The sequence below is a fragment of the Thermobia domestica genome, chromosome 13 (assembly GCF_964235325.1).
Source record: "Thermobia domestica chromosome 13, izTheDome1.hap1.1, whole genome shotgun sequence".
Lineage (NCBI taxonomy): Eukaryota > Metazoa > Arthropoda > Insecta > Zygentoma > Lepismatidae > Thermobia > Thermobia domestica.
The window spans coordinates 153,797,430-153,821,187 of NC_137466.1; the positions used below are offsets into that span (position 1 = coordinate 153,797,430).

The 23,758-nt window shown below is 35.7% G+C and overlaps 2 protein-coding genes across 7 annotated transcripts in view; one reads left to right on the forward strand and one right to left on the reverse strand.

Annotated features, from left to right (window-relative positions):
• The window catches only part of LOC145668645 (uncharacterized), a 65,666-nt gene extending 46,340 nt beyond the window's left edge, over positions 1-19,326 (reverse strand). The window contains exons 1-2 of one of the 5 annotated variants that reach the window (XM_081736699.1): positions 19,308-19,326; positions 2,509-2,640 (exon numbers count right to left, since the gene is read on the reverse strand). In XM_081736699.1, coding sequence (XP_081592825.1) covers positions 2,509-2,611 — 103 coding nt within the window. In that variant the 5' untranslated portion in view covers positions 2,612-2,640; positions 19,308-19,326. Of the gene's footprint in view, positions 1-2,508; positions 2,641-18,931; positions 19,150-19,307 lie in introns of those variants that run through there. The other 4 variants (XM_081736696.1, XM_081736698.1, XM_081736697.1 and 1 more) reach the window with 4 other exon arrangements.
• A 36-nt stretch (positions 19,327-19,362) lies between these two features.
• Hacl (2-hydroxyacyl-CoA lyase) overlaps positions 19,363-23,758 on the forward strand; it is a 44,301-nt gene continuing 39,905 nt past the window's right edge. Inside the window, exons 1-2 of one of the 2 annotated variants that reach the window (XM_081736701.1) lie at positions 19,363-19,517; positions 23,557-23,630. In XM_081736701.1, the coding sequence (XP_081592827.1) occupies positions 23,574-23,630 (57 nt within the window). In that variant the 5' untranslated portion in view covers positions 19,363-19,517; positions 23,557-23,573. The other variant, XM_081736700.1, reaches the window with a different exon arrangement.

Sequence of the window (23,758 nt, forward strand, 5' to 3'; positions counted from 1 at the left end):
ATGTAAAAAAAAAAATCCTATCAATAGACCGTGCTAGGTTCTAAAATGATTGAGAAAGTATTTGGTCTAGGAATTAATTCGTGCGGTTGGTACGCACACATTGAAGCTGTAGTACAAACACAAAATACATAAATACCTTAAGAAAAATATTGTCCATCGCTAGCCACCACTTTCGCCCATCTGTCAGGCAATGTACGGATTCCGTGGCGAAAGAAGTCCTCATCCTTGGAAGCGATCCAGTCAGAGACCCATGTTTCGATATCTTCTGAAGAAGTAAACCGCTGTCCAATCAAATCGTTGTTCATGCAATCGAACAAGTAGTAGTCCGAAGGAGCAACGTCTGGTGAATACGGCGGGTGGGGTAAAACTTCCCATCCGACATTTTCTAAATAGGTTTTGACCGGTTTTGCGACATGTGGGCGAGCGTTATCATGTTGAACAATAAGTTTATCATGTCTGTTCTCCCATTCTGGTCGTGTTCTGGCCAGAGCTTGCTTCAAACGCATTAATTGTCGTCGATAACGTTCTCCATTCATAGTTTCACCCGGTTGCAGCAGCTCATAGTACACCACACCTTTCATATCCCACCATATGCACAGCATAACCTTTGCACAGTGAATATCTCGTTTTGGTTGTGATGGACCTGGTTCACCTGGTTTCACCCAGGCCTTTTTTCGTTTAGGGTTCTCGTAATGGATCCACTTCTCATCACCCGTAATAATTCGATGCAGAAACCCCTTTCTGCTCTGTCGTTGAAGCAGCAATTCGCAAATGGTTTTTCGTCTTTCAACGTCTCTGTCTTTCAATTCATGTGGAACCCAATGTGACATCTTTTGAATCATTCCCATGGCTTTCAAGCGTTTGGAGACTGTTGTTTGATCAACGCCTAATGCTGCTGCAAGTTGTTCCTGCGTTTGACACGAATCCTGCTCGAGCAATGCTGTCAATTCTTCGTCTTGAAATTTTTTTGGCTGTCCAGCTCGCTCTTGGTCTGCCAAGCCGAAATCACCACTTCTAAACCGTGCAAACCACTTCTGACACGTTCGCTCAGCTAGAGCATGGTCACCATACACTTCCACCAAAATACGATGACTTTCAGTCGCACTTTTCTGCATGTTAAAATAATGCAGCAGGACACCCCGCAAAAACACTTTATCAGGCAAAAATTGCGCCATGTTCACTTAACTACAAATTGGTGTTGTTGACGCTTTAATCCACTGCCCTATACTACGAACGATACGCGATGACAGGGGTTTGCAACACATGTGTGGATACACGGAACTGTGGGACGCTCCGTTCGTTGCGCCATCTCTTGTCCACCCGCACGAATTAATTCCTAGACCAAATAACATAATCTAAAATGGATTCATAATGAAATAGAACAAGTTTATTCAGAAGCAAGTACATGTTCTTGGGGGAACTTTACCATCATCACATAAATGCCTCACAGAAAGAGATGAAACAAAATATAGAGGTTGTATAAGTTCCCTTAGATCCACAATTTGAGCCAAATTTTTAGGAAAACGGATAAAATTGATTTGACATTCTAGTATGAACTGATGAACCACGCCAAAATTAATGTGAATTATTTGTTTTGCAATCATGTCAAGAAAATAGTATTCATCGAGGAAATCATCAAATAGGACAATGAAGAAGAGACTAACTAACTCTATAGCCTATGGAAACTGGAGGTTCAATGCCGCGTTCACAAGAGCTCTCCATTGACTTCTATCCTTAGCCAACTAGATCCAGTTTCTACTTTGTATTCCTATTTCTACGAGATCCGTCTTAATAGTGTACTCCCATCTGCGCCTAGGTATTCCTAATGGTCGTTTTCCAATTGGTCTTCCAGTTAAAACTTTGGAAACGTTCCTATTTTCTTCCATTCTGGCTGCATGGCCTACCTACCTAAGCCTCCTAGATTTGATGACCCTAACAATATTCGGTAAACGGTATAAATTATGTAGTTACTCGTTATGAGGTTTCCGCCATTCAACATTCCCGTTCTTCTTGGGTACGAATATTCGTCTCAGGATCTTGTTCTCAAATACTTTCAGTTTATGTTCTTTCCTCAGAGTAAGCGACTGTGTTTCACAACCATACAGAGCAACAGGCATGATTATCGTTTTATATATTTTAAGCTTCAAATACCTCGACAGAATTCGCTACGACAAGAGATTTTGAAGTGAATAAATTAGAAACTAGAGACTAATTATCAAAAACGATGTACTAAAAATTGTATTTTTTGAGAAATAAAACCGAAATGTTTAGAGACCATACAAAGAAACAAAGACGGAAGCACATTGTCTCCATGTTGTAATTACCTTGTTTACCTCCCTTCACAAAAAGGCTGAATATAATTTGATTTTATATTTTTGGTATTCACATTTTATTTTTGATATTCACATTTTAATTTAACCTGATACAGGAATTATATGAATATTCAAAGAAATAATATCAATTTTCAGGGTCAATTGAGAACTTGAAATACAACAAATAAGCACTTACTTTCAATGAGCAGTTTCTCGCTTTCAATTAATCGTTGCGCACGTACAGCTTCACGTGTTAATGCATCTAAAGCATCAAATCCTTCTCCAAATGACGCCGCCATACTTTATTCAACCAAGAGTGCTGTTGATACTAAAAAATAAATAAATAAAATAAAAATTAGCAAACATAATGAATAAAAAATCGCTACAAAAAGGAGTTTATAATGGATATTTCTCTATTAATTTTCATAACTTAAGATAAAGGCTAATCCCAAAAGCAGTGTTCTGTTAATATTTTACCAACATTAATGAATGTATGTTTATATATTACGCATTTCTTTCCGCTCAAGGCCGAGAGTGAGGTGAGTAAGCGTCGGCAAATGATACAGCAGTTGACCGAATATCAGCCCAGCTAGGGTCCGTAAGTAGCACAGCTGAAGGTAAACAGCGATTAGCGATCCTATTTAATTTAATCTATGAACGGTTATTAAATAATCTCTCTTTTTGGAACTAGAATACATAAATAACTCTAGTAATAAATATGATAGGTAATTTAAATTATTGATAATTAATATTTAATTAAAAATAAAATTCTTACTTTCTTCCGTTCTTAGCTGAGAGAGCCACCCAGCTAATATGAATAACTCCTCCACGTAACGTGTGGGAGTGCAATGTAACACACGTTTCTCAGTAACTTAATATCGTTGGTGTTCTTCCGAATGCAGTTGCAATGTGCGCACAAACGCCGATCCTGGGGTTCAAGGAAGCCCCAAACCCTCAAAATTATCTTGGCCACAGGTATCTGACAACGAAACACATATACTTCACTTGAACATCCCCCTCCTCCTCCCCTTCTCAAGTTGTCGCTGTCGCTGGTTTCGAATATAACCTCAGTATTGGATTGGACAGTCCAGTTTTCCTTAATCTAATAATATTTTTAAACGATATTCCTCCTTGGAACTGGAAAGCAGTGGTGTTGGTTTGGGGTTTAGCGACACGTTCGGCAGCGACGCTACATGAGACGTGGACCTATAGTTTAATGTGGGATCCGAACCCATGAGGTCCCGCCGGAAATCGAACTCGGGTCTCCTGCGCTAAAGACACTCATGCTAACCACAAAGCCAAGAGGGAGCTCTGGAATCGGAATGAATAATAATAATAATAATAATAATAATAATAATAATAATAATAATAATAATAATAATAATAATAATAATAATAATAATAATAGAAATTTTTAACAATAAAAATTAACATTTAGTTTTTTTCTCTTTTTTCGCTGTTGATCAGTGCGAGTTAATTTCAACTATCACGACGTAGGCACCCTTCTGATCAAAGTACACAGTATGAGGTGTGCTCCTGAATTGTTTGAGCGCAGATGTTCTTCGGAACACAATTGCGTTATATGATGTTTTAACTTCGAATCCACTTCCAGTGCGAACATTGTACAGTGTGTATATGGACTGTGTCGTTATTGTTAGTTATTTCAGAGCGTTCAATTTATGTTTGTATGTATATGTGTTACAATAAATTAAATCAGTATTAAAACTGATTATTGTATCATTGACATGCCACTTGAAAAGCTCACACTAGAACAAAGAATTTTCATATACGACACATATGTGAAAATAAATTCGTGCCGAAAAGTATGTAGGTAAATTTTAGAAAAAAATCTGGACTCTACAGTTCCAGGTAGAGATACAGTTACAAGACTCGTTCTTAGATTACAAAAAACAGGATCATTGAAAGCTAAAATTCGTATCCAAAAGGGAAGAGTTTTGTAGGAAACATAAACGGATGCGATTGTCGCATCTTATAAATGTTCTTCAACGAAATCTCTGCGTCGCGTTTCTCAAGAAGCAGACATTTCAAAATTTTCAGCTTACAAAACTACTAAACTTTCGAAACTTAAAACCTTACAGGGTAATTGTAGTTCAAGAATTACGGCCAGTAAGTACGCCAGAAATTTTTACTTGAGGGGATGTTTAAAATAAAAGGGGGTTGCTCACAGAATAGTGATATACATTTCTAAACAAACTAAAAAAAAAAAAAAAAAAAAAAAAAAAAAAAAAAAAAAAAACAGTATATTTTGTTACGCAACTATTAGCAAGAGTAACTGGTTCCATGTTCCCCCATCCCTCGCAGCTTTCATTTATAGAGCTCAAACTGCTAAAAAAAAAAAAAAAAAAAAAAAAAAAAAAAAAAAAAAAAAAAAAAAACTTTGTAATAGATTAATTTCTGTACATTGGATCATTAAAATCAAATTTTATATTAACACGAATAGGAAACTAGGTTCAAAGAGTTCATATTAATACAAAGAGAAAACCAAGTTCAAATCCGTGATTTCGAAAAAAAAAGTTTTATCAATAGACCTTATTGTACAGCCTGAATAGTATGTACCAACTAAATATAATTATTATAAGTTGTGCTGTATATTATTCTGAGGAGAATGGCGTTAGTAAAGAATTGATTCGGAATTAAAATACTAAATAATACTGTAATTCAAAATACTTTGTGAGAAAGTGCTTCTAGGGTGCGAAATAATGACAAGGAAGTGGGGGGAGAAAGAAGAGCAAATAATAATAATAATAATAATAATAATAATAATAATAATAATAATAATAATAATAATAATAATAATAATAATATCAGCTCTTCGCAGTGGTAGGTTCAATATAGGAAGTTCACACATTTGAGCATTTATTATTATTATTAAACTAAGTAATACAGTGAAACCTCTCAAAACGGACATCGGTGGAACACCATTATTTGTCCGTAAATAAGAGGTGTCCGTAAAAGAAAGGGTTCTCTCTCATAACACCACACCATACATATTTATGGCATGGAAGAATAAGAAAATTTATCCTCTTATGAAGGTATCCACTACTGAGAGATGCCCGTTCACTGTATTAGGAATTAACCAACCACTATTTTATCCAGTAATTACATATGAATTGATTACATACGAATTATTGTAATTATTTTGGAAAATTCTGCCATTATTTCAATTTATTCACCCCCAGCAAGTTTCAGTGGGTGATTTTTTTCCAAAATATTTATTAGGAAAGTATTCCCTTGTCCCATGCTGAAACCACATTCGTTTAGTAATGAATACTGTAAATAGTTGCAATTTCATTATTTTAATATTCTAACCCTGTTGTTGAAGTTAATTGTTGTAATATTATTTGATCTCTTAATCTCCGCTCTTACCTCTTCCTGGCTATGTCATTGGCTCTGAATATCTCTCATAAGAAAATTATTCATTGTTTTTATTGTTTCACAAAAATTCAGTTTTTAAATTTACAAATATTTTGTATTTTTCTGTTTTGTCTTTTTAAATGTAATTTTAATAATCCGTTCAATTTACGTGAATAAAAATATACTTTTCAAAAATTAAGCTAGCGACAAATGCGTTTCTGCATAACACTAGACAGTCTAAAATATTTATAATTCCTACCTCGATCTACACCCTTCTAACTTCCGTCCGTTGGTACATCACTTGCGGAGTAGCACTTACCAACTGAATCTGGTATAGGCTTATTACTATATGGTCACATTTTTCCTTATTGAGGAGGAGGTAGGTCAATGACCGCTCAAGATGTTGCCAATTTCAGTCATCTGCTTCTATCCATCAATCTCTTTTCTCGGAAACGACCGCGGAGCCCAGGAGGGTAGGTATGAGCGGGTCTGTTTTGTCAATTGTTTTGATCGAAACATTGCCCGAAACAATCTCATGTCATGTCTTTCTCGAATCCGTACATGAGAACGAGGTCGCTTCGTATTTTGAAGTGAAATAAATAAATAAGAATATTGCCTTCTTTCCTAAACGCTAAACTTTTTTTAACTTGATGTAATAAATAACCTATATGATATGATTGATACAATTGGATTTGGGGGAGTATTCCTTTTCCATCCAGGGGTGTGTGTAAAGAAATTGGGGGAGGGGGGTTGAGGGGTATAGATTACTCCCTGATTACGGCCACAGGGATAATTTAAGTCAAGCGAATTTCTGTAACTGGATTTTACAAAATATTGTTGATGGTATTGCCGATCAATTAATATTTTTTTCTCAGATGAAATATGGTTTTATGTACGTGGCCATGTTAATTCACAAAGCTATAGATTTTGGAGTACTGGAAATCATCGAATAATACACAGGGTTCCTTTATACGATAAAGAAGTTGATATGTGGTGTGCTGTAACAGCAAGATGAATAATAGAGACCATATTTTTCGAAGACAAAAGAAATTCGGAGAGATAGCATACGAAAATACTAATTATTTCCAGTTGTTATTGAGAACGAGAGACAATATGGATATTTGCAACAAGATCCTGCCACAGTACACACTGCCATGAATTTTTTGAATGCCATTAGAAATATTTTCAATGACAGGATCATTTTTAAAGGCCAGCATGTTCTCTAGATTTAACTATGCGATTTTTATTTGTGGAAAATCCTTAAGAAATTGTATATGAGAATGATTCTCACATCACAGACGAACTTAAAGATAACATTAGGTCTGAAGTTTCAGGAAATCTCAGAACTTTTGCGTGTTAATGGAAATTTTCTAAGATGATGTCATGAATGTATGAATGTTGATGGTCATTATTTTGAACAACTCCTAAAACAAAGATTAGTACTCATACTGAAATAACAATTAATTGTGTGAATGCTATTACTAATCACAATGATTAGATGTGATTCATTTGATGTTTCATTGTTTTGTGCGTTTATGCAATAGGCCTATGGTGTCATAAATTAGCGCCTACCGATGTTGACTGGAGAATTGTCTCGGCCATTGTAATCCCAAGAAGATAGATTTCAGAGTGCTATTTGCAGATGTCAATGTTACCGCCCCTAGCGCGTTGTTCTATCCGCCAAATACTACATCATTTGTCGATACTCATTACGCCGCGCTCTCGGCTTCCAGCTGAGAAAAACGCAGTGTAGTAAAAGGAAACAACTTAATAATCCTCAATACAAAAGCATTTTGCTATTTAAAACGACAGCACATTTTCATCTATCGAACTCCAAACATCTTCAATAATATATTATTTAAGAAAAAAATATTGAAGACAACAATATCTGATTGTTTAAATAGTTATTGGAATGATAAAGTACAAAATAAAATCTTTGGTTTAACGTCTTAGTGTCTAAGAAGTTATATACAAAAAGAACAAATCATCTAAATGAAGACATTACCAAAGTTATGTTCTGTTTTCAATTTTCGAACAATTTCGACAGTAACTATTTTCGTTTTTAACTTTGTCGTCATTGTCAGAGCATTTAGAAGAATGGGTTAGGAAATTTGAGGCATTAGAGCAGTAATGAAAAGAATATCTTATCTTTATATCCACTTAAGATATATAATTTCAACACTCGAAGGTGTCGTCTTCACTTACCATACTTCGTTACATACTAGACTCCCAAAAGGATCCTGGAGCTCCCTCGTGGCTAAGCGGTTAGCGTACGCGCCTTTGGCGTGGGAGACCCGGGTTCGATTCCCGGCGGGAGCTCATGTGGTTCGGATTCCACGTTAATCAGTAGGTCCACATCTCATATAGCCTCGCTGCTGAAAGGGACGCTAAACTAAAATCAACTCAACTCAACTCCCAAAAGGATCCTCTATGTCCTTATAATGATTTTTGATGTTAGACCATGGATTTTCACAGCTGGTACCTGATTTTACAACAAAATCATCACGAAATCTAATTCCTATGCTATGAAGTTTTGGAAATTCCATTCCAAAGTGGTAAGAAGATTCATTTTACTTCTTCAGAAGTTTATCATTTTTTGCTCCTGTTCATTCTTATGTAGGGACATTTCTTTCAGATAAAATAATATATGAAGGATCTTAAAGACGATGACCCTCTCCCCACTTCTCTTTCCATGTCGCACCTCTTCAAGCATTTACAAGTGTCGGGATTAGATAGTTCACATAAAACTACTTCATGCTTGTTCTTCCGACATAGAAAGAAATATATTTGCATGTTTTTTTCATTAGGACTGAATAATTTTTCCTGGGAAATTTGCATCACAGATGGAATGACATTATTTGTAATTATAGAATCAACAAACCAGCAAAAAATATTTTTTTTCTCTTTATTGGCATAAATAAGCTTTACAACAATTTTTTTATATATTTTGATATATTTTTTATACAGTTTTAAAATTAAATTAAATTTTCCCCGATTTCATTCAATTACAATAACGACATAAAGACTAACTTTTTAAGCAGCACTTGTTTGTCAACTGTTTTACAACACTGTACAAAATATTGCAATAAAACAACGAGATGGTGTTGCTAACAGGGTAAAATTTTAATTGAAATTTTTCAATCTGGTGAATACAATTTTGATGAAAATTTTCCAACTACAAAAGGTAATTGAATAGTCTAGTTTTCACAGATAATTAATTTCCAACTACATTATCATCACAAAGGGATATTTTACAAGTCTTATACATTTGTGACGTCCTTGTTAACACAATTTTCTATAAAAAGTGGTCAAGTACAGAAAACCTTTAGTTTATTCGTTATATATTAAAAAAACCCTCCACATTCTTCTGCGTGAATGAGGCCAAGTACAGACTATTTTCAATAAGTGTCTTAAGTGCAGAAATTGTTCATAGTATTTTCTGTTCACTTTGTACATTTGTTTTTTGATGATTCACGTCTCCTTAACTCCTTCAGGACACAGAGGATAATTGATAATTTTGGGAGTCTGGATATAACGAGGTACGGATTACTATTCAACGAGTATTGAATTCATGGTTCACACTCAAATTCTGAACTTCCATGATTTTCCAGACTGAGGAAGTAAATTTTCCCTGAGTTGCGAAACTAACGTTTATGGTTAGACTAAAAAATCCGTTTTTTTATCGGCCTTCACCATCCTCTTAACTAAAGGTCTTCGCGGATATAAAAAGTGTATCCGCATCCGTTCCACATTCGCAATATCTTATCCTCACCCGCATAAGCAAATAATGAGAATAACAAATACACAAAACCTGATCGTTCTATGACATTTACAATTTAAAAAATAGTTCCTCTTCCTATAATAAAACTTGTAAATAACTCCTTTATAGTTTCGTATGATATAACATCCATAGTAAGACTATTCATGGCTTTGGATTGATTATTTTAACAAAAGAGACACTGACCAAAGCTTAAAACCCATTTTATTTTAAATTATAATTTGTTTATATAACAAATTATAATTTAAAATAAAGTGGGTTTTAAGCTTTGGTCAGTGTCTCTTTTGTTAAAATAACATCCATATAATTCAACTTAAACATACAATACTATCGCTTCTTTCTGTAAATGAACTACACTAAATAAAACGTACCGAAAATTCATGCAAACAGAAATAGGAAATTAAACTTAGAACCATGCAATGAAGTTCTGGGAGAGAGTGATAGAAGTCCGACTGAGGAAAGAGACGAAATAACAGAGAATCAACTTGGTTTCATACCAGGACGGTGGATAACGGATACGATATTTGCACTTAGGATGCTAATGGAAAAATATAGGGAATACCAGAAAAACCTAGATCTAGAGAAAGCGTATGATAGAGTGCGGCGGGACCTTGTTTGGTAGACACTAAAGAAGAAGTATGTTCCGAACACATACATCTCTATAATTCAAAATATATACGATGAATGTAAAACAGAACTGAAGAACGCGCGTGGAACAACAGAAAAGTTCACAACTAACGTGGGACTTCATCAGGAATCTAGTATTAGTTCATCTTTTTTTGTAATTGTGATGGATGAACTTAACAAAGGATTTCCAGGAGTTAGAACCTTGGAATATGCTATTTACAAACGACATCGTGCTAGTGAGTGAGACTAAGGCAGCACAGGAAGAGAAATTAGATACTTGGAGAGGAGCATTAGAGGACGAAGGGCTTAGAATTAATAAAACCAAAACAGAATATTTACATTGTTCTTTCAGGAAAAAAATATGATCGAGAGTACAAGAATATGACTGGACGAAGAAGAGATGGTAATGACAAAAGAAATTCAAGTACTTGGGATCAATACGGCAAGAAAATGGAGGAATAGAATATGTAAGCAACAGAATTAGCAGTGGTTGGACAAAATGGAGAGAAGGGGACAGGACTATTGTGTGACCGATGCGCTTTAAAGGGAAAGATTACAAAACAATGGTGGGACCTGCCATGTTATACGAAGCGGAATGTCGGACAATGGAAACGAAAGAGGAACAGAAGTTTTATGTTGTGGAAATAAAGATGCTGCAGTGGATATGTGGAGTGCGGGAAAATATAATTAAGAATGAAGTAATCCGGTGAACCAATAGTAAATGTGAGACCAATGGTAGAAAAAGTGCAAGAAAGTAGACTGAGATGGTTTGGGTATGTAAGAAGACCTTTGGAATATGTAATTCACCGAATGGATGCTACAGAACTGAATGAGAAACAAGCGCGAGGTCAACCAATGAAGTGGGGAGATTGTTTTAAGAACGACATAGGGCAGTGTGGTGTCTCAGTAGATAGACACAAGATCGCTAGGTAAAATGACAGCGATCCGAAAAGGCGACCATAGCTAACAGGAAAAAAAGCTTCGAAAAAGACGATGACAGCGCAAATAGTGTTACACACAAATTGACGAAATTATTATTAACAACTCTCATACTCGATTGACTTACGAGCATTGCTATACTCTGAAAGAGAAACGAACCCGATGCTTTCCGTAAAAACAATAACTAGTAATCATTCAATCATTCACAAACATTTAAGTCTTCTTGGTATGATACACTTTTTTTTTTTTTTTATTTCTGAGTGCTCTGTAAGAAATAAAATGTTCAGTTTCATCTGTGTTATGCTTGAGGCAAAGGAATTAGACTAGTGATTTTGATTTGGTTAATTTTTGAAAGGAAGCTCTAAAGCATGAATAATCGAAACATTTTTTTTTACATGTGAATCTCTCACTTATTTAGGAAAACTCCTTTCTCTGAATATAAAGGAACACCTCTGAATGTTCAAAATGATTTAATCGAAATAACAACCATTGTCCTAAAGCAAATATAAAACTTGAAATTCAGAGCTATTGTTCTATATCAATTCAAGTTGGTGGAACCTTACGTGTCTTATGCAAAATTTAAATAAGCATAATACTATATTTTGTTCTTGTGTAACAATTAGAATAGAAGAGATATTTATAAGTTAGCGCACACCATTGGTGCGAGAGATACCTGGTTCAATTTCAGGTCATGTGTGTTTGTGCGCAACAGATTTTCTCAGTGTTTTCCCATTTTTTCCCACATTCCCTCCCCTCCCAGCTGTTTCATAATCATTCACTTTCAATAAGCACCCGCCCCTTTAGCCGAAAGAGTATAACCGTCGGACATTAGATTAAAAATTGCATTTCCTTCTTATCGTACTTGGATAATGGTTATATTTCATAGACTGAAATTCAAAATACTGTAATTGTTAATCTCTGAAGACATTTTGCATAAGGTAGTTACTAGAATATAAAATTTAAAGGTTTACAGCAATTTGAGATCATTACTGTTTTTTCATCAGACGTTATCACCGCAGTAGCGCATGTAGAATTTCATCAAAGGAGGGTTAAAGTTATAATCGTGTTGTTTCAGGATTTTTGTATACTTATCTTAATATGTAAATGATTTACTTTTCATAATCTCTTTTCAAGGGGGTGTTGAAACCCTTTATGGGTTTATTTAGTATCCTTTTCATGTCTTATATCCCTCTTCGCTATATGGTTACCACACGCGACTTAATCATAAATAAATTCCAACATACGTCACACCTGTGCTTAATAATGATTCCAAAGAGAACTGAAATATCGTGTAGAATGATGTCCTACACACGAGCGGTAGTTGAGGGTGCACGATAACATTTTGAATTGTGGCAGATTATTAAATGAAACTTGATACTTTCGCATGAAAACGCTGCAGTGAAGAGTGGTTTTTCTATAAATAAAAGCTTACATGTAGAAAATTTACATGAACATAGCCTAGCTGTTCAGATAACAGTGAAAAATGCAATCAGAGTTCACGAAAGTATTCAGAAAGTCCCTATATCAAGTTCGACGATCCATATTAGTTTTTTCCTTTTTATATTTTGCAATAACTTTTTGAATTGTCAGTTATTTTTTACTTATCCAGCCACCGAATTGAGGGTTCAGTTTGGAGCCCAACCATTGATCACTGAACTTTATTTTTTAAAATACTACTTTTAATGTATAATCAACGCTGGAACCAAAACAACAGAATTAAACACATAATATTAATTACACTGTAGAATTAGAATTCGCCAGATTTAAAATAATAAAATTACAATAAAAAATGTTGACGTCAATAACAATAAAATATAATTAAACTATTTTTTTAAATGTTGACGTCAATAACAATAAAATTTAATTAAACTATTTTTTTAAAGCCAACAAGCAATAAGAGGACCTGACTCCAGAGTAACCAGTCTCTTGGCAGTAATTAACTAGAAGTGAATTGAATAACTTATTTGTATCAAAACTGTGAATATAGAATAAAAGTACGACTGCAAAAAATAATGGTAGTAATAATGTATTAGTCCATTTCATTATTACTTATTGCAGAAAGTATAAAAAGTGTCTTTTTGTCTTCTTCAAAATTCCCTGACTTTTTTTTGAAGCTGTTCTCTGATTAATCTTAGATTCTCTGACTTTCTCTGATTTTTCAGGTCAGTGTGAATTCTGGAAATGATATAAATCTTAAGTCGATGCAAATGAGATATTCTTTTCATCATCCGTTATGTATCTTATAGCATCTTTAAATATTACAGAAGTACTCTGATGAAGCTGACGGAACCTCAAGAACTGAAAACAGAACAGAACTTTGGTAAGTTCATATACAGGGTGCCAGAGAAGTCTCCAACCATTTCTGGGAATATGCTAATTTTTATTTTATTTTATCTTTTATTACAGGTAATCTAAGATTAATCAGAGAACAGCGTGGACTCAACAACAACGAATATACGTCGTAAGGTGGAGACTCAATGGACTGTCCTTTGCTGAGGTCCAAGAACGGTTTCATCGACGTTACCATAGAGAAGTTCCAATACGAACAATCATTAGAGGTTTGGTTAACAAGTTCATGACGAGAAACGTTCTGAGTGGCCATCGACGCCACAGCGAACAGTAGAGACAACATGACAGGCAATCGAACAGGGTTCAAAAGCGTCGACACGTCGTCTCAGTCGGGAACACTCCATCGCAAAGAACTGTGTGGCATAACTTACGTTTCATACTGAAGGCAAAGGCTTATTACATCCAGATGCACTATCATCAAGAATCTGAGGACTATGCGGCACGCATGGCTATGTGTAACGACTTAATTGAGGCAGTCAAGAATGAAAATTTGTTACCACACGTTCTGTTCCGTGATGAGACTATATTTCACACACCTGTGACCTCATCAATTGCCACATCAGGGTATGGGCTGAAGAACAATCAAACATGGTCATGGAATTCGAACGTAACACTACCAAGGTGAACGTCTGGTTAGGCATCACCCAACAGCGCATTTACGGTCCATTCTTTTTTGCTGAAACAACAATCACGACAACATCATACCTGGACATGCTTCAGCAATTCCTGTAGCCCCAATTGTTTGCTGATAACATTGTGAATTCGGTAGTGTTTTAACAAGATAGCACCCCACTGTACTTTGCGCACATTATGCGTGATTACCTTAACGAGACGTTCCTAGGATACTGGATTGGACGAGGCTCACCACGGTTCTGGCAGCACGCTCGCATGATCTAATGCTCTTGGACTTCTTTGTATCAGGTCACATAGAGTCCGGTGTACCAGGTGAAGATTAGGGATTTGGAACACCTGCGTGAACGGATTTCGACATCAGTGTGTGCAATTACCCCAACATTGTTGCAGCATGCACCGCTAAGACACGACAACTCTGCTTAAATATGGAGGCCGGTCATGTCGAATTGTGATTTCTTTGATACTATAAACACTTCATCGGAATTCAAGTGCTTCTTCCCAGAAATGGTTAGGGACTTCTCGGGCACTAATAAGCCCTGTAATAAGCCCTGTAATAAGGATGATACGAGGGGAGTATCCTATTGATTTACGCAGTTTCATGTCCCACACACCACGATGCATCATTGATTACTTATCAATAATTAGTAACTTGATCTCTCGTGTTATGGTAGCAGTGGAAAAAGTGGTCTGATCCACGCTCTCTACAGCGCATTTTCTATGTCGCTGTCAATGTCACGAGATAACACGAAAAGCATACATCAAGATCAGCGCTGGATGAGTTGGTTCCTTTGGATTGCGGGTCTCACTATTGCAGAAATTCACAGACGGTTAGTGGTAGTGTGTAGAGAGCATTCATTGGCACGGAAAATTGTGTACAACTCACCTGAAGGATGGATAAAGAGAAAGGAAATCTAGGTTTGGAAAGAAAGTGATGGCAACTGCAGCCAACGTAATCTGAGTAATGAGGTTGATACAGGTATACAGGTTTATCGCGTTCACAGAAATGAAGACGACAATGGAACTCATCCGGAAAAACCCTCAGGGCATCGTCTACGAGCACCTGAAGCTGAAGAATGTAACTTTGAAGTTAGGTTTTTAGATGTCTAACGCACCACGAACACAACAGCATGTGGATGTTATCAGCGATCTCCTGCAACTCCATGATTAGGATCCCATAGGCTTTATACCAAGACTTGTGACTGGCAACAAGAAATGGCTTCATTGCCATGGGCCAGAGATGGAATGATTCCATACGACGAAAGCACTTCGGTTGTCCAATGCCGAAAAAAGAAAATCCAGGACCAACATCCTTAGCACATGACAACTCTCTTTTGGAAAAATGGAGCATCACCCTAATCAACTAGCTTGAACCAGAAACCTCCATTACCAGTGCATCCATCATATTTTATGGTTCTTGTTAGATTGCATTAGGCCAAGAAGTGTCCAGAAAAGTAGACACTAGTTTTACAACACGACAACACGCATCTCCATACCAGTTGATAAGCAAAGGTCTTCATTGTCAAGAGTAGTTTCAGGTGCTTCCACATCCATCAAATTTTCCGACTTACCCCCGTCAGATTTTTACACATGCAAAACCTTGAAAAGACTCCTACGCAGCCGTCATTTCGCGGTCTTTAAAGATTTAAAAGCATTCTCCAAGAGTAGGTACTTCACACTCCAAACTATTCGTTGAAGAGGATCTGCATAAACTGCTATATCAATAGCTCAAAGGTAATTCTACTAAAATGCTAACTACGTGTTGAGAGTGAGAGCGTATCTGGGGATTTGTAACTCATATTTTGTGTGTTAAAAACTAGAGTGTGATTCAATGTGATACGCTTCTCTTAGATGAAAATAAATGATCATGAAATATTTGGTGGAATGAAGAATATAGAAAGAAATGAAAGATCCCGAAGCAAACTACAAACATAATGATCTGGACAAACATACATAGTCTGGGATCGAACCAAGAAATCTTCGCAAGGAAGATGAGGTCTTTTTCATGAAGCCCTTTCCGATTAATTCAGGAAAGTCGGAAACTTATGGATTCAGTTTTTTGTTAACGATTAAATTCCTAGGAGCAAACGGACTAAATGCTCAATGGTCAGTAAAGAGTAATTTAGCACTTTGTACCGCGATCCTTAATTTTGCATTATTGCTAATATCAAGACAAGTGAAACAACTTTAAATACTTGAGAAACATGACTGAAAATAATAGGTATTATTACGACTGATTTTGGTTCAAGCGTGGATAAATGATTAACCTTCACTTGTTTTGTGCAGTGGACCAGAGTTCCTTTTTGTGGGACTTAATATGGTTCGAATTCTTATTAAGCACGTAGGTTGGTTTAAAGAAGGAAAGTTAAGCCCAATTAAGCAAAGATTGATAACCATTAAGAGGCAGAGTGGCTGAAGGAACCGGTTAACGAATTCATCTCACTTTTAATGTTGCCGACGAGACGAAACAGCTCTTTAAAAGCAGATGTACTCTAAAAGATGAGGTCGAGCTTTCATGATACTTTTCGAAACGAATCAGGCTTAAATCTCCGCTCGTGGGCAACACTATTTACTTATGGAGAGCTTGAATTTGACTACAAAACACATTTAGTCATGAGGCTGCATATACGTCTGACATGAACATTCATTATAAATAAAACTTTTGAGATTTTTGAACTGATGTAGATCATAGCCAACGAATGCTATATTTGCTTACAATTCAGTGAATAACAACAATCATGCCAACTATGGCTTGGAGGGAGTTTGCCCCATAATCCTGTTTCGGAATGGTTTTACGCTATCAATCACATATGGACCATCCGTGTCCCGAATTGGCAACAGACAACCGTTAAGAAAAAAAAAAAAAAAATCACGTAGTACTCGCGAGAATATAGGGCTACACGTTTAACCTTCCAAGATATCACTTCCCTCCCAGGAAGTAACATTAACTGATTAATTTGGAGTTTAGCGCCTCTTTTCAGCACTAATACTATATGAGACGTGAACTTACAGTTTAACATGGTATTCAAATCACATGAGCTTCCAGGGGAATCGAACCTGAGTCTTCCGCACCAGAGCAATATGTGGTTATAGGAAGGGCAGCGGAGGCGAGCAGCAAGCTTAGCGTATCTTACAATTACAGTATGCATCATATATTCATCATTCGTTCAAACTGACCGCACCCTGACTACGCACAGATCCAAGACCACAAACCATCACTCTCGCTGCTGATAAAATACCACAGGTAAGGAATTCTTTAATTGTTTGTGTAAGAGATTACTACCGAAAGGAGAGGGCAGAACACGGAGACTCAGTGTTACGGCTATCACTTCTGATGTGAGGAGTCCCTGATTCGATTCCAGAGAAAAGAAAGAGGATGAGCGCTCCCAACAGGCTATTTCTGCCTCCCAGACAGTTGTATTGTAATATAAAACAATCCTTTTCGGTGTACAAAGAAAGTAGCGGGCTCTCTTTCCCCCCTTCCCCCAAGAAATTAACCCTTTGTTTAGCCCTGTTACACTCATCATGTTTTTCTATTGCATTATACGTACGAATAATAACTTCAGTGATAATTTAATCGGCATTATTGCTTTCATGCAATATTCATATACGTGATTTGCGGATCACATGTTTAGATAGTTGTAATCTTTATCAACAGAGTACAGTCAAATTCAGTACTTCAGAAGTTTTGTTTCCCAAGTTTCGTCAAAGTTTATTTGTGTTTTCTTGGTATGTAGGAAGATAGGTCACTGGAACTATTGCTATTACCCCTTCTGAGAAATAGTTTTATTTATAATTGACTACATCAGGGCAATGTTGCTAACTAGCAACATATGATTAACTAGGGCTTATTTTCGGGCAATGTTGCTTGGAAACCAACATCCCGTATTTTGTATTCAAAATACAAAAGAATACTTTAAAAATACGAAATCATGGTCAGGAAGACGTGTTTCAACCATAGCAAACTAACATATTTTTACAGGAATATCTGAATGCTTGTCAATTAAAGGATTAAAGCTGGTGCAATCACTGATTAGATCCCAGATCATATGAATTCTTGCCCAAGAATGTTTCACCAATTATTTCACAATCAATTAGTTTCCTTAACCATCCATCTTCTTTACCTTAAACGGCATAATAGTGAAATGTTCAACTAGAAATTTCAATAATAATAATAATAAAAACAATTCACGAGTCTCGAACCTTTATTATTTATTATGTTTAACCCGATTCTTTCTAGATTAATGTTTTCCCCTCGTTTTATCTATTTTTTTTTTTTTCTTGTAGACAAGATGCACCCCTGTACGTGTCCCATTTGTCCATTTATGAGACCCATCGAATTTTGTTGAATAAAGCATCGCCTATTTCATAAATCGGACGGTGACAATTCATATACAATCAGGGGCGGATCCAGGACGAACTTCCGGGGACCGGTGGGTTGTAATAGTACTACCGTACTTAGAGCTACTTTTAAGAGCTCCAAACTCTTCGATGAGTTTTATTTATATATAAGAAAGTTTCCTTTTCTGGGGAGACCATCACTCCCCTGAATCCACCCTGTATACAATTGAGAAAATTCTAATTTGAAAATGTAATTACATCCACATTCGCTCGAATAATAAAATAGTAATTTTAACAATAACAATATGTTCTTTGAAAATGGAGTTTTGGTTTCAATAGCAATTAACTTTAACCAGATAATCTTAAACTAGAGTTAATTCTTAAAAGTAATCACACCTTAAAATGTAAGACAGATTATAACGAGAACTTAATGAGTTACAGTATCACCTGATTTTTTTTAAAAATACAAGCCTATATTAAAAGTTAATCAGCTGTGACAATAAGTTCATACACATATCAATACATATATGATTTATATAATATACAATAATTATATAATATAAAACATAATTTTAATTACTTCTATTTTTCAACTTTCTAAATAGCAACGTTAAAATATCATTACATAAGATGACAAGACTATGTAACTGGAAACTAATTATTTAATTACTATACATTTCATCCATTACATTTATAATACGTGCAGCAGTTTTCAACACAGCGATCCGCGATATTTTATCTTGTACTATTGTTACCAGGTACTGTCAGAGAAAAGGTTCAAAATATGTGTGGTAGATACAACTATTTATGATTTTATTATGTTACTAGAAGTCAAATATAACTTAACGATAAAAATGTAAATTTTGTAAAACAACAAAAAAAGTTGAAAACAAATGATCCTGAAAGGTTCAGAAACTATATGGGAAGGGTTTCTGTTGAGATTGTAAGCGAATTACCGATGTTGTAACGAAGTTGAATGATTCACTGCTAAACTAATAACATTCTGGCAACACTAAGTGAGTGCAAGTAGTTAAAATCATATGTTTTGATTACTTTAGTCGTCTGCTAGTGATGAGAGCGCAAAAATTTGTCACATAAGACATATGACCTTCACTAGATAAGAGGAGATAAAATGTGTATTGCTGTATGAGTCTTCAGTTCTGAAGGTAAGGATGAATGTGCTATTTCTGATGTACAATTGTGGAAGTAAGGTACCTTGTTAATTATACGTGTCATTTCAAACCAAGAAAATTTATCCAAACATTTTTGTGATCGTGCCATGTTGTCTTTGCGTTATTCCAGAGGTTTACATAACATTTTAAAAGCACTTAAAGTGAAACACATTCAGGATCATGGATTATATTCCGGGATTCTCCCGGTAAGGAGTAATGGAAATTCTTATTTGATAGGTAAGGGGTACAATACATAAGAATAGATTGAAAATATTTAGGCCAACATATTACGGCTAGAAATACAGTTTTTTTGGTGTTGATCAAGTTTTGGCGCACCACATTTTGGAGGATTTACAGGTAAAATTCAATACTTTACATGAAAGACATGTTTGTAAGGACCAAATGTCTGCAGGCTACGAAATTAAATGCAAAGTAACACAGCTGTGTTCTAAGTTTACAACGGTAGGATTTCTATTCTAAAATCATTACAAGTTCTTTACGACAAATCATTGCCAAAACCCACCTCTTTCCACTACCCTCGATTGCCCGCGTGCCCACCAGCTGAGCCCTGCCCTGCCTCGGTTTGATATAATTCATGCTGCTTAGAGGTCACCTAGCACATGTTGGTTTGTGTTTTTGCACTGTAGTTTTATGCTACAAACTCGAAAACTGTGCTAGGTATACGCAAATCGTAAAATAATTGTAATTTTGCAACAATTACTTGTGGTGGCTTCCTTGAATTTTATGTACGCCAAGTGAGATATTTTCATGTCGCCCAGTGCAAACCTTTTTAGGGGACTATGAAAAGAATTAATGAAAGATTTATTACCAGCAGCTCTTTTTAGTGGTGCGCCAACAGTAAACTTGTGCAGAAAAATTTCTGCAGGCGGCAGAATCAAATAGAAATTAATACAGCTGTCTAAATTATGATAAGGGAAAAAAACAACGAGCTCTGCGGGGCTTCTAACCTCCTTTGCTAGCTCAGCTATATTTTACTCTATTATTAGTCAATACATAATTACTTGGGTATCTGCCAGGATAATAATAGTCTAGAGCGCCTTAGAGAATCATTTAAAGCTAGAAAAGTTATAGGAAACGTATTTTTTTAATTTGACATACTATTCTTAATCTGCACCTTTTATAGTAGTATAGGGTGAGTCGGGTTAGCTTAGGTGTAGGGAAGTTTGAACCAGGGTTGGCTGGTTTAACCAGTTAAAATAATAATAATAATAATAAAAAGACGAAAAATGTTTTAAATCCTGTGAACTTCATGGTGACGTTTCCACATATCAGATCATCTGCATTAGTTTTATCTTCTTTTCACCTTTTAATCAAGGCGTTCCATTTTCAATTCTCGGTCGAACCACAACCTTCCTTTAAACTGTTAACCAACTAGCCGCTCGGGTGTTACCTTAAGCGAAAGTCTTCTCCTTGATAACCTCTGCATTACATAAGGATGTTAAGCCTAAACAGACGAAACGACAAGCGACACCTAATTTGATATTTCTGCTTGCCTGTATGCCTGTTTTATAAAGAAACCAAGATTGCTTAAATAGCTATATTAATAGAAATTGTCAAAATTTATCGACTGCCTACATAGCTTCCAACATTAGCTTGGATTGGACTTTGAGTTTTAATTTTATTGAATGATACCTACATTCAAAATTTGTAATTTAATCCCTCAGTTTTAACGTACTGTTTATGATATGTTTACCTTAAAATTTTACAAACCAAGCAATAATGGGATTTTCCCAATGGCTAAGGCGGGAACTTCCCAATTTATATATAATGGTTTCACTTGTGCAACTGTTTATCTTTTTGTCCTTCTGAAATGACTCTTGATGATTATATTACAAGTATGAAAAGATAAGTACAACGTATTTTTTTATCAGGAGTGCTTCGTGAGTAAGTCGGCAGACTCATCGTTTTTGTGGCCAATTAGTCCCGGTGTCGAGTCCAAATGGATGACAATTTCTCTCGAATGTAAGCCGAGAAGCAGTTTGGATACCACTTTAAGCTTATGTGACTCCTTCCAGCATAAACACGTTGTTACATAGTAACACCAAGGCAAAACAAATTTATTTCTGTCCATATGTAATATAAATACATAGAGCAAATCATTTAAACCAACCCTGGTTTGGACCCATTTTGTTAAAATTGATCGGTAGTAATTTCTCGCGTCTGCGTAAGAATACCAACTGAAGCGGGCATTGTGAAGTTAATCCAAATCGGCGTTTGGTTTTTCAAACTTATATCCTTTGAACATCTTTACACATTTCTCGTCGTTTACGGTACATATAGGCACGGAGAACCTAGTTGACATTATTATTATTATTATCTTTCCAAAATTAACTTCCTAATTCACTGCTTAAGAACATAATTAACTTCTTAATTCACTGCTTAAGAACATACATTCTTTTGGCACATTATACTTTTACTAGGTCAACTCGAAAAAAAAAAAAAAAATCTGATGCAGTGAGGGATCCTAAAGTATTTATAACGAAAGATTGGTTGTTTGGTTTGGAGTTTAATCCCTTTTTATGATCCAGGCTATATTAGACGTGGATCTGCAGTAGTAACGTAGGATCCGAGCACCAAACCGTATGTCCATTAGAGAACTTGAGAGGCAGGCGAATATTGCAGCGAGTTGGGTCGCCAAAAGTGCAGGACCGGGTTCTGTTTGCAGTCACTAGCATTTATAGTATTTTTGGCAAAAATTACGGGCTATGTATGCATTGTTCGGTTATGACGGTTTAGATTCTAATTCCCCTTTCTTTTTTTCTTTCTTTAGTTTAACGTCACGCATTTTTACTTCGAGGTTCAAGGTAACAGTGATGGTAATGAAAGGAATGATGGAATGAAGACATGAGAGAACCCATGCACACGATGTTTGTGTCCATGGTAAAGTCTACTTGGCGAGTACCATGGAACCAACGACCTCCCGCTAATTCCCCTTTCGTAATATTCATAATACGGTTAAGTGTTCTTTTTTTAATTTTTATATACATTTTTGTGTGTATGATCTACTAATATTCTAGTAAAAATTACCGTCTTAAGTGCTTACGATTTTTTTTTTTTTTTTTTAATATTTCAGTTTTACACATTAAATTTCCATATTCTCTGTCTACACCCAAATTATTATATTAATCCTTCTGTATGCACAGCAGTTGTACAGTTTCCTACGAAAATGTTACTTCTATATTTATAAACCCATAATTACACACGAACAGATTACTCACCTAGTAACATTTCTCGTCAATCATTCCTCCAGTGTTTCGAGTGAGACACTCGTTCCCAAGGACGCAGCACATACAATGTCTTACGTTGTTTTCATAACACATTTTTCAGTTTTTCCTTGGTGAGGCTTTTACTTGGTTTTCCTCATTTATACCAGACAAATGCCAGCATGGCGCCTAACATACAAGTCCTAGGCCGCGTTCTCATTTTTTTCCCGGATAGTGTAATTGCTGAGGGACGTCATTATTCATACATAATGGTTTTAAAGTCATAGATGCCGGTAGCGCGTAGAAATAATGTATAAATAAATAAACAGAGCCGAATCTTCCATTTAATTTCAACTCCCTTTAGCACACTCATCATCATTTCTCAATTTACTTGCTCCAAAGGTTTTTCGAGAGCTCCTCGTTACTATATAGATAGGGTAAGTACCTTTGGCGTGGGAGACACTAGTTTGATTACCGGCGGGAGCGCATGTTGTTCGGACCTCATGTTAAGGTGCAGGTTCACATCTCCTATAGCCTCGCTGCTGAAAGGAATACTAAACTGAAAAATCTAAATCTAAAAGATTTTTCGAGATCATTAATGCGACATATATTTTCCAGTCCTTGCTCCATTGAACCGTTCATAGAGATACCTATGCCTTCACTACTTCTCAATTTTTCTTCGATGCTATTCTCAGTTCAGTATTCAAAGAAAGTTACTATGAGATGATAGAATAAAGTAGTGTGTGATTCTAATGAAAATAAGTGAAATATCACTATTATTATGATATTATTATTATTATTATTTGCAGGAAGAAGACTAACAACAATGGCGTCAGAAGAGATAGATGGTAACAGAATTCTAGCAGAAGCGCTTAAAGCTCAAGTTAGTATATTTTAGCTTGCACTACAAAGGTATTATAATGTAGTTAATAGTATGTATGACTGAATTATCTAATTTTCTACTGATAAATGGAAGAATAGCTTTTACGTAATAACAAGTCATTATTTTTG